We start from the raw sequence: 11,599 nt of genomic DNA, 5'->3' as shown, positions 1-11,599 counted from the left end.
CCAGTCCTTCGTATAATCGTCTGATCCCTGCAATCTTGTATTGGATAATTGTTCGGATATCCACTTTGGAACGATAGCAGTTCCCGGCACGCCCGACATTTACCCTCCTTTCCGCACTTAGAAAAGACCATGGTTTTTAGGAGCCGAACAATACCAAATACAATTAAGTGAAAGGCTCTATCTCTTCATTTGTTGCATAATTAACCAATTAAAATAGTATGTCTAACAATTCATTAACTATTTGACACAATAATCATTTTTCAATAAGATATTTTTAATTATTTTTTGTTAAGTTGCTTTTTTTTTGGTATTTATAGTATTTTAAATAGTGTCAAAAATATTTACCATTTTTTAGAATATCCCTATTTCTAAGTCCAAAAAACTCCACAGTATCATTTGAAAAACCAATCCAAGAGAGTTAATGAAAACTTGGAAAACTTTATTAGGAGGAGGTAATGAAAACGCGTCAGAATTTCACATTGCTATATATGCCCATCAAAAGCGCATAAAAACACACGTATACACAAGGAAAGGCAATGGTAGAATCATGGAAGCTTCGGAAATTTGATTCTCATAAATAGCAAAGTACATGGCAATTTAACCCTTGCGCGACTTACCTACTAAAAAAGAGAAAGAGAAACCATGTCTCTTTCTCTTGCGTTTTATGTTATTCTAACTATTTTCACTTATTTAGACAATGATCCTTTCTACATCTTCTCTTTTCTACTCTGTGATGTTCGCTTAATAGTTTAGAGCATTCCACATTAGAAGATGTTTTGTTAAAAAAATATTGCTTTGTTTTGAGAAACTAAAGAAAATGTTAATCAACTGATGTGGAGTATTATGAACTATCAGATCGAACAATACTGAGTAAAAGAGAAAAAATAATAACGGAGAGGATCTCAAGCTCACTATAAGTATAGAGAGAGTCTTCAATGCATCCCCAAATGGTGTGATTTCTTGCTCGCAAAGTGACACGAATTCTCTACAATCTTATGAAGTATTTCACACAATCAAAATTTCCTCCGTTTTAATGATTTTTTGTTGTTCCGTGTGGTTGGTGAAGTTCACCACATTCACCATTATAATAGTGAAATTTCACCAATTTGCAATCGCTTATTTGTGAAATTTCATAATTACAATTGTGATTTCTAACAACTTTTTCCACTATAATAATGAAATTCCACCGATTTGTATTAGTTTTTGTGAAATTATGAGCTATGAACAACCGCAACTACATGAAACAACAGAAAATCTTTACCAGAGATGACTCGGTCCCATTCCACAAGAGCATCAAACATTTGACGCCAAATCATCATCGTCAGTTTCTAACCTCCTCTCTCGCTTAGAATTCTTGAGCAGGGGAGCGGCATCATACTCACCTCCACCATTATTCTCTTGAAATGCCATCCTGCGTTTGTACCGTAACAGTATTTGCAAAACCTCCTTCATGGTAGGTCTGGTGGAAGGCAGTGTGTGGGTACAATTGATCCCAAGTTTGAACACACCACACATCTCCTCCAAGTAACAAGGTTCCTTGATCTCCTCATCCAATGCATCTTCTATGGACTTGCCTTCTTGCAATTGATGCCATGCCCATCCTGCTAGCCCCATTTCTTCATCTCCTTCACTTGCTTTCTTTCCGGTTGCTATTTCCAATAGGACTACCCCAAAGCTATACACATCAATCTTGTCGTTTGCTCTTGATGTAAGAGCATACTCTGGAATTCATTGTTAGAGAGATGAATGTTTTGGTCATGCACATTGGTAACAAATTAAAAGCTAGGAAATTTTATATATGTACCATGTATATGACATACCTGGAGCAATATACCCAATTGAGCCAGCCACAGCTGACATTGTGTTGGGCTCTCCATGCTTGATCAACATCTTGGCTAAGCCAAAATCTGCTATTTTCGCATTGAATTCGGGATCTAACAAGATATTGCTTGATTTCACGTCGCGATGAACAATAGGTGGTGAGCAGTCACTGTGCATGTAGCATAGCCCCCGGGCTGCTCCAACTGCAATCTGGAACCTCTTAGGCCAGTCCAGGACAACATGGTGGACTGAACCCGATCCACTTGGCTGCCTAGGCCTATTGTTTCCATGGAGCCAGTCATGCAAGCTACCATTTTCCAAAAACTCGTAAACAAGAAGTTTCGAGGTCTCATTTGACATACAGCACAACAATTTCACTATGTTGGAGTGGCGAATTGTGCTTAGTATATCAACTTCTGCAAGGAATTGATTCTCCAGTTTTTGGTCCAACTTTCTGTTGTTCCAAATCCTCTTAACAGCAACAAATTCGCCTTCTGAGCTGTTGACCGGAACGCGATACACTTTCCCCGATCCCCCACTTCCTATTATGCTGTTTTCAGTCAATCTCGACAAAATGCTCGACACAGTGAAGTTCAACCTCTGAAATGAAGTGAGTTTCCAGGTCAAATCCAATCCAACCTCTCTCTTTGGATTAACCTTGATCACGAAGAACGTGAATATAATAGCTAAAACGAACACAACTGATGCTACACTTATCAAAATAGCAAAAAGCTGGGTGGAAATTCTGCCAGATTTTTTTGCTCCTGAGGAGCAAACTTGAATGGCCAATGATGGGTTATTTGAACAAAGACCAGGATTGTTTAAAAAACTGTCATCATAAGCTGCAATTTCAAGCGCACCTGGGATTCTCCCAGTGAGACTATTAGAAGAAAGGTTGAATGAATTTAGCTTTAAACGGCCAATTTGAGATGGAATTTGACCGGAGAATTCGTTCTCTGACAAGTCCAAAGAAGTAAGGACACGCAAAGAACCAATCTCAGCTGGAATGTTCCCAGAGAGTTGGTTTTCCCTGAGATTTAAAGTATTCAGTGAATCCCATGAGACTATTTCTGAAGGAAAATGCCCGGAAAGCCGATTCCTATCAAGCGAAAGAGTTGTCAGGAATGGAAGAGCTGTTAACTCTTGTGGAATTGTGCCGGTGAAGAGATTGTTACTTGCTGTGAACACCGTTAAATTCCTCGATGATGAAATCCCAGCTGGAATTTCACCGGAAAGCTGGTTGTTACTCATCTCAAGTCGTGTTAAGTTTCTGGGCAATTTATCAGGAAGATGACCGGTAAAGAGATTGTCCTTTATTATCACTTGTGTCAAATTCAATGACGTCCATAAACCAGCCGGAAATTCGCCGGAAAGTCGATTACCATGAACCTGAATATATAACAGGCTCATACAATTCCCTAGTGAACTTGGCAATTCACCGGTGAGATTGTTGTACATTGCCGCTAAACCTACCAACACTCCGTTGGCGCATATATAGTCCGGCAATTGACCTGTAAACTGATTGTTGGCCACTTGAAATTCTCTGAGCATTGAGTATCGCCCCAGGTCTGGTGGCAATTGTCCTGATAGATTGTTGCCGAACAACTTTATAACTTGCAGCCCCGCTAACCGGCCAATGCTTTGGGGGACTTCGCCGGAAAGATGGTTGGTAAACAGAGCCAAACCGGTCAGTTTGGTCAGTTTTCCAAAATCATCCGGTATTGTCCCGGTCAAGTTGTTTTCTGATAAATCAACCACATCCAAGTTAAAAGCTTCAACTGACGTTGGAATTTCCCCGGACAATTTGTTTTTGTGAAGATGCAGAGTAGTCAAATTCTTCAACAAAAACACGCCATTAGGAATGTTACCAGTCAACTGGTTTGTCGACACGTCCAAGAGCTCCAAGGCCGTCATATTCCCGATTGCTTCCGGGATTTCTCCGATCAAATTCGCCGACGACATCCACAAACTTTTGAGTTTTCTCAACTGGGTAAAATTCGAAGGTATCTTCGATGGGGCAAACGGATTGACTGCCATCCATAGTAATTCAAGATTCGACAAGTTTCCAATTTCTGGCGGGAAAGTTCCGTTGAACAGGTTTAGTTCAATATTAAGAGTCCTGAGCTCCGAAAACCGCCCAATTGAGGCGGGAATGTCACCGGTGAAGTTATTGTAGGCGATGTTGAGCTCCCGGAGCTGAGAGGACAACCGGTGGATGTCGCTGGGAATTGATCCGACGAAGTAATTTTGAGAGATGTCGAGTGTTTGAAGTTTGGAACAGTTGTAGAGGACAGTAGGGAACGGTCCGTGGATGAAATTATTTAGAAGACTAAGAAGGGTCAAGTTTTGGAGGTCGCAAATGAATGGTGGGATTGTTCCGTTGATGTTTTTTTCAGCGAGTGAGAGTCCAATCACAGAGCCACCTGTGCAGTTGATCTCCGGCCATGTACAGTGGGTTGAGGTTGAGTTCCAATGTTCGATGGAGGGTGGATTGGACCAGTGTTGTTTCAGCTTCAGTAGGATTGCTTGCTCTTGATCGGCGGTGGTTTGTGAGTTTCCATGGACGGGTAGGGTGAAAATGAGGAGAGAGAGTGTGATTTGGAGAAATGTTGGGGATATTTTCGACATTTGGAGGGGTGGGTTTTGGGTCTCTCTGCAAAGCAACAATCTGGGTTTGGCCGAGTTTTACTTTTCCAGGTAGGAGAGTTTATTCGAATTGGTCTGACAGGAAATGCAATCTTCAAAGTCAACGGCTGAAATTCAAACATGGAAATTTCAAAAGCAAAATTATACTATTCTCTGTTTGATAAGTATTTGATGGACCAATAACATAATAATACTTTTATTTTCAACAAGTCTTCAATGGAAAATGCTAAAAGTCTCTATGGAGAATTTTGATACAAAATGTGGTGCTAAAAGTCTCCTCCCTTTTTTTTTTGTTTTCTCATGACAAGGATGTTAGGATTAGTGTTTTAAAGGGAAGGGGGTGCAAGCCTATGATACAGGTTAATAAATTCGTGTTTTGAAGAGAAGGTGGGTGTAAGCCTCAAATACAGGTTAATAAATAGGAGGTCTAATTTAATCATTGGAACAACATGGTAGTTGATGTGATTTGCTTCTTATATTTTCTCTTTCATGAATTGTACATGTCATTAATCAATGTTCAATTTAAATCAGGTTGAACAAGTGATATAACAATCCCTAAAACCTTCCACTTAAATTAAATTCTAGAGCTCTTAAATCAAAATTATATATATCCATCTTTCATAGTTGAGTGATATACACGAGTGAAGCTAAAAAATTTCTTACACAAATCGATGTGCCGAGGCTAATAATAACAGTGGACGACTTAGATTATCCAAAAATTCCTAATACATTTGTATGCCTGGAATTCTATTAGAAAAGGAAGTCAATAAATATATATATTAAGGTGAGAAAGTTAGGGGTTAATGGTTCGTGGTTAGGTGGAGAGAAGGATGTAAGAATTGAACACAAATTTTTAGACACGAGAAATAGCACAATCACTCGAATAACATGTACTTGCAATTTATGCAATGAATAAAATCTTGACATGGACAATGAAGACTGTCAAGATTTTATTCATTATATATATATATAACAAAGAATCAAAAAAAATTAAAACAAAATTTTCATCCATGTTTAAGGAGAGTTCGGAACAGCTTTTGCCACCCAAGAAAAGGAGTTGATGATGTTATGATTGGAACAAAACATGGCCCTATGACAGACATTGTGCTGTTTTTGTTGATAACAGTATTAGTATTATTATTATTATTATTATTATGATGATGAAGATCAGAAATTTCATGGTAAATTTCAATATGTATTTTTCCTTCCATTTAAAGGTAAAATAATTAAATGATCAAAGAATCATGCAACTCTGAAAGGATGTATGAGTATATGGAGTTGTTACATTAACTTATTTCTATCATAGTATTAAAGAAGAAAGAAATTTTTCATTGGAATTTTAAAACTAATAGATTAAACAATGTAGAACAAAATTAGTCAATAAACAATAATAATATTATAATTTCATTTTCTACTATTAAGTCGGCCTATTCATGAAATGTAAGAGATAGAGAATGACCTTCAAAAATATTAAAGGATGAAATTATTAAAAATAATTTTAAAAGATTAAATATAATAATAAAAATAATATTTAATAGATAAAAATTAAAGTGGCTTAGAAATCTCAAGATAACCTCAATGCAACTGCTGATTGTGGGTGGCGTTGTGAAAACCACTCATTTCGACATTAAAAAAAATTAATTAATTAATTAATTATAATAATAAGAATATAAAAATTCCACTTTGAAAGTTCAAAGGGTCTCTTATTAGTGGGCCCCTGATGGGCCTTGGAACAGTCAGTCAACTGAGAACGCCACCCTCAGCGTATGTTTAAAGATAAGAAGATTCTACTCCACCAATCAACCCTTGGATCCCCTCACACGCTAAATCTTGACATTTCCAAGCATTTTCCCTCTTACGTTAAATCATTGTAGTCATTATTGTTTTCTTTTCCTATGTTTAAATATAACGTTACAATCATCAGATTATAATACTCTCTTATTTATACAGCACATTTTCCTTTAATCTTCTTTTAGAGGAGATTGAGTATAGAAATTCTCAAAAAATTAACAAAAAAAGATTTGAGTATAGAAACATAACTAAACGTTGTCCCAAAACATAATTATGGAATTAAAAATAGGAAAAATGAAATACATTTTTTTTTTTTTTTGATAAAAATAGAAATTAATCTTTTTTTTTTTTAAGATGCAGAGAGTCGAAATCTGGTACTCCAAAATTCACCGACGGAACTAATCCATTGAACTATTGAGGCATCAATGAAAAAATGAAATACTAATTTGCTAACTCTTATGCTTAAAACGAATGACTTTTCATTAACCAAAAGCAAACTAGTATTATCTCTGTCCCATATTAGTTGTCATTTTCAAAAAGTTTAATTCACAATTTTTGTGAGTCAAAATTACTAAAATAGACATTTAATATGGGATATAGGTAATATATAAGTATATAAAAAGAATATGACTAAAAATGATCTCAAATGACTCAAAAATAAAAAATAATAATGAGTCAAATTTTTTAAATTGAACAACTAATATAAGACGAGGGAGTAGCTCTTATATTCTACACAAATTTATCAATTAACAAAAAATTGGCTCATTGCATAAATGGTACTACGTAGTACAATGAAAATTGCTGATTGAAAAATTAAATTGATCGCAACTATACACTACTGTTTATAGAAAAGTATGTCGGGAATTTTCATCCAATGACTTCAAGAAAGCTCATAAATAATAAATAAATAAATAAAAATAACCATATATTAATTCTAAGCTTGCCTACATGAAATGTTGGGAGGGAAGTAAGGGTATGACTTGGATTGGATAAATCGGATCAGATTCAATTCAATCCATCCTTTTAATTCGGACAACTAATTTTACAATTAAGCTTGAATTTGAGATGAAAATTTTAATTTCCATTGGACTAATATTGATGAGCCTAAATTTAATCATGTCTTTTTGTATATTTATAGTTTTCAACATACAAAAGATATTTATAATCGTGATTGATAATATATATATATATATATATATATATATAAATGCAGTTTCTTTTACTGAAATAAGATAAATTATTAAGTACCACAAACACACTATTATTCTTGGAGAAAAACACACCAAACGTAATGTGAACACAAAAGAACGTGGAAGATGCTACTTCTTGTAATTTTCCGTGCGGAACGCCTTTTTTGAACGTAGACCCACATAGATAGTGCAAAGACGAGGAAATAACTTCACATCGCACTAATTTTTTCTCCATAAACGTACAAAACCAAACAATTGTGGCCCAAGTTGACCTGACTATTTGTATTTTTATTTTTTAGACTTGACTTGGTCAACATAGAAACTATTATTTAACATTCTATGAGATATGACGTATGTGTTTCATGACACTTCTGTCATTAATAAAAATTAAAATTTTAATTAAGTTGTTATATTTTTATGTTAAAATATCTTAATAATCTTATATTTTAACATAAAATAACAAAAACTCCAATGTTAGCCTCTTGGTACATGGATGTAAAATTTGACTACCCAGTTGTAGAAACTTGGACAAATTACAATGACCTCCCCTGAAGTTTGGCCTAATAACAAACAAACTTAAGGTTTGGCATTTTTTTACAAAGACCTCCCTATATCAGATTTTGTGATGAATTTATTTACCCTCGTTATTATATTGTTAAATATCTAAAAATTAAAATGACTATTTTGCCCTCAACCATACAATTACTTTTCTTCCCTTTTTTTTTTATCTCCCCCCCACATCCTTTCTCTCTTATCAACACCGCCGCCGCTACCATGAACTATGTTGAAGCTATCGCCGTGAACCACGCCACTACCATCGTGATCTAACTTTGAACCTGGTCACGAGATCAACCTCTCTGTCGCTGAGCGCGAGATCTTTGCATAATTGTTTCGCAATACATATCGGTGGTGGTTGTGGGGGGGTTGAGGACGGTGGTGGCGGCGATCTGCAACGTGATCTGTGGTGGCCGACGTAGCTTCGGCCCACGGCGGCGATGGCACAGCTATGATATTGCCCCTTTTATTTGGCTGACAGAGAATACATGAGAGAGCTCCTTAGGGCCTGTAGCAATTGGGTTCAATTTTATTCCCTTGCATCTTCTTACCGCAGCTGGGAATTTTTTTTTTTTTTTGTCCTCTTTAGCCTTCTTTGATTTGTTGCCCTCTTTGATTTGTTGAACAAGAAGTGTGTCCATCGCCACCTCCAACACGCCGACCCGTTTTTACCATCAACCACCATCGCCGCCACCACCCAATCTGAAACCCATGTCACCCCCACCCCCACCCCCACCCCCACCACTTCTTCCACCCGATCTTAATCGAACCCATGAATAATACAATCAAACCACGATTAAACCCAATTCGTCGTAATTGCGACTGATTCATAGTCTCGTCGCCAGAATCGCGACTGATTCACAGTCCTCACCGTTGTTTTATCCCCCGCTGCTAGTTGCCATTGCCGACCACACCGCCTTCTCCCATCCGGACTCAGTCTCTGAGGCCACCGCCTCCCGCATCTGCAAGAACTTCAAATTGCACGGCGGCCAGCGAGCAAGAGGGAGAATCGACCGGCGAGCAAAAGGCAGTCTGATGATTTCAATTTCCTTCTTCATTACCATAATCAGCATATTAATTATATTTTTATAACCATTTCACAGATTGGATATACTGTTCGAATATTACTTGAATTCAATTGGCTGGGTTTTAGTTTTTAATGGGTTCAATTGGTTGGATTTTTTGTGGGTTTTTCACGGGTTCAACTGATGGGTTTTGGTTGTGGTGACAAAGATTGCAGTGGTGGGTAGAGAGAGAGAAAGAAGGGGTGGGCAGTATTGGTGGCAGAGGTTACAGATGGATTTCGCATAATAAGGGATGGTGGTAGTGAAGTGGTGAAGGTGGGTTAGAGAGAGACAATGGTGAGTTAGTGGTTTAAAGGCAATTTGGTCCACTTAACATGATTTTTATTGTCATTTGTTTACATTACAAGGGTAATAGCAACTTTTTACGTTGTTGATGGACATTTTAGTCACTGCAAACTATTTTTTTGAGAAAAAATATTATTTTTTGTACGGAGGGGAGGTGATTGCAAAATGGGAAAAACCTCAAGGATTCACATTGCAGTAAAATGACAAACCTCAGGTTTAATTGCAATTAGTGTAAACCTCAGGGGAAGTCATTGTAGTTTGCCCTAGAAACTTCTGAGCTTACGTTGGTCAACAATCAAATAGGTAAAAATTTCAAAGATAAATCATTGAATTTTCAAACCAAATGGTGTATTTACATTAGATTTAATTTGTTCGAGTATTTCAATCAAAATTGAAGTTTCTTCATTAATGGAGTCAGAAATTATTAATTATGTAATTGTGATATTAGTTGCAGCAATAGTTATAAAATCTTAGGTTTACGCTGATTTATTATTATTATTAGTGGCCCTGGTAGGCGTTGACAAAGTCAATTGAAAATGCCACCTTAGCAAAAATAAATAAGAGAAAATTACATTTAAGAGTAGTTTATTTTTAAAGTTAGTTTTCAGTTTAATTGAATTAAGCAAAATAATTACAAATAAATTGGGAATAATTATTTAGGTTTAAAATGCCTTCGACTTCTTATTCAAAAGGATCAAATTGTCCTTTTAAAATAAGATAAAAGCTTCACTCAATAAATCTAGCAAAACTTATTGGTAACTCTGCTTAATTTCTGTATAATTGAAGGAGGATTTACGAGTAAAGAAAATTCGAGATATCATTATTTTTGTCCGATAAAAAGAACTCCATTAGGAGAGAATTGATTTGTACATAATTATGCCCATTCCTCGAAAGAAACATGAGCATTGCATTCATTTAAGATGTTTAGTCCGAGACTTACACAATACTGATATGGATAAAAGTTTATTGGATAGTTGTAACAGGGGTCATTTGTCCCACATTGGATCCAAATAGGAAAGTGATTAGGTATAAATGGGTGAGTATGCAGCACTACCCAATAGTTTGAGCTTTTGAATAAATGGGCAAGTGCGTCTGAGTTTCCAACTCGGGTAGGCAGGGTAACCCGAGTCGCTACGAAGGAATTGCGGTTTGGGTGGGGGAGAATGTAACAAGAGTCATTTGTCCCACATCGGATCTGGATGGGGCACTACTCAATAGCTTAAGCTTTTGGGTAAATGGGCAAATGTCCACCCGTTACACTAGCTTCCAAGCCAAATCAACAGTGTGTATTTGGAAGATTGTTGATCTATAGAATATCACTTTCGGTTTTTTGAAGAAAAGACTTTGTTAATGTGCGGTTTGAGGTGAAATTGTGTACAAATCAATTCTTCCGATAAACACTTAATCAAAAAATCATTAAATATTGAAACCCTCTTGGCATGCTAACTGGTGCGTGACACGCAAAATGAGACGCAAAATAAATAAATCCCGAAAAATAATAAAAAATGAGAAACATTACATTAATAATATAAAATTGGTATGAAAATTGATACTTTGCATTTGAGTGGTATTTCATGGTATTTTTTTATTTTATGTCAAAATATAAGTTTATTAAGGTTTTTTAACACAAGAAAATGACAATTTAGTTATTTTTTGAATTTTCATTGTGAGCAAAGGCGTCGTTGAGTAGACACGCAATCTCAAAGGAGGCCAAAGTAATTAAAACCAAACCCTTTGTCTATGTGTAATTTACCTAAATTTTAAGGGATAAGAGTATAATTTTTCCTAAAAAGTTCTCATTTGCTTAGTGGATATTTCATCTCCTAGTCCTTCCCCTAAAGCCCTAACCAACTAACATAAATTGAAAAATTTACATAATCTAACCACTTAACTTGCAATCATTTAATATTTTTGTTATCAATTATAAGAAATTTAATTTTATAGGTGTAACAGGTAGTTTGGTTGATAAATCTATGTTTCGTTTTAGCAGGGATTTTTGGTCAAATTATACGTTCAATTACTTCGAGCAATATGTGTTTTGAAAAGAATATTTTACTTATAAAAGAAAAAGGATTTTAACAATAATTTGAAATTTATGTTGTAACTACAAGGGGTTGGTCTAGTTAAAAAATATTTGGATCCAGATGTTTCATGAAGTATCAGGTCTTAGGATCGATTCCTGTTAGATACCAATAATTCCTTAGAAGGGATGTGTGAGTACAAATT

At 35.9% G+C, this 11,599-nt stretch overlaps 2 protein-coding genes across 2 annotated transcripts in view; both read right to left on the bottom strand.

Moving 5' to 3' along the window:
• Window positions 1–545: 545 nt before the first annotated feature.
• On the bottom strand, window positions 546–4,730 carry LOC132280132 (receptor-like protein kinase HSL1). The gene is made up of 2 exons (XM_059782254.1): window positions 1,821–4,730; window positions 546–1,721 (listed from the first exon to the last, which is right to left on the bottom strand). The coding sequence occupies exons 1-2, from the start codon at window positions 4,447–4,449 to the stop codon at window positions 1,294–1,296; spliced, it is 3,057 nt and encodes a 1,018-aa protein (XP_059638237.1). The 5' UTR covers window positions 4,450–4,730; the 3' UTR covers window positions 546–1,293.
• A 4,151-nt stretch (window positions 4,731–8,881) lies between these two features.
• LOC132278118 (receptor-like protein kinase 5) overlaps window positions 8,882–11,599 on the bottom strand; it is a 29,980-nt gene continuing 27,262 nt past the window's right edge. Inside the window, exon 5 of the mRNA XM_059779938.1 lies at window positions 8,882–9,055. Coding sequence (XP_059635921.1) covers window positions 8,882–9,055 — 174 coding nt within the window. The remainder of the gene's footprint in view (window positions 9,056–11,599) is intronic.

This window comes from Cornus florida, unplaced genomic scaffold, assembly GCF_030987335.1.
Source record: "Cornus florida cultivar Cherokee Brave unplaced genomic scaffold, ASM3098733v1 CherokeeBrave_3.0.0_Hap2_Chr10, whole genome shotgun sequence".
Classification (NCBI taxonomy): Eukaryota; Viridiplantae; Streptophyta; class Magnoliopsida; order Cornales; family Cornaceae; genus Cornus; species Cornus florida.
The sequence above is the reverse complement of the archived record's forward strand: the minus strand, read 5'-3'. Positions and strand labels throughout refer to the sequence as shown.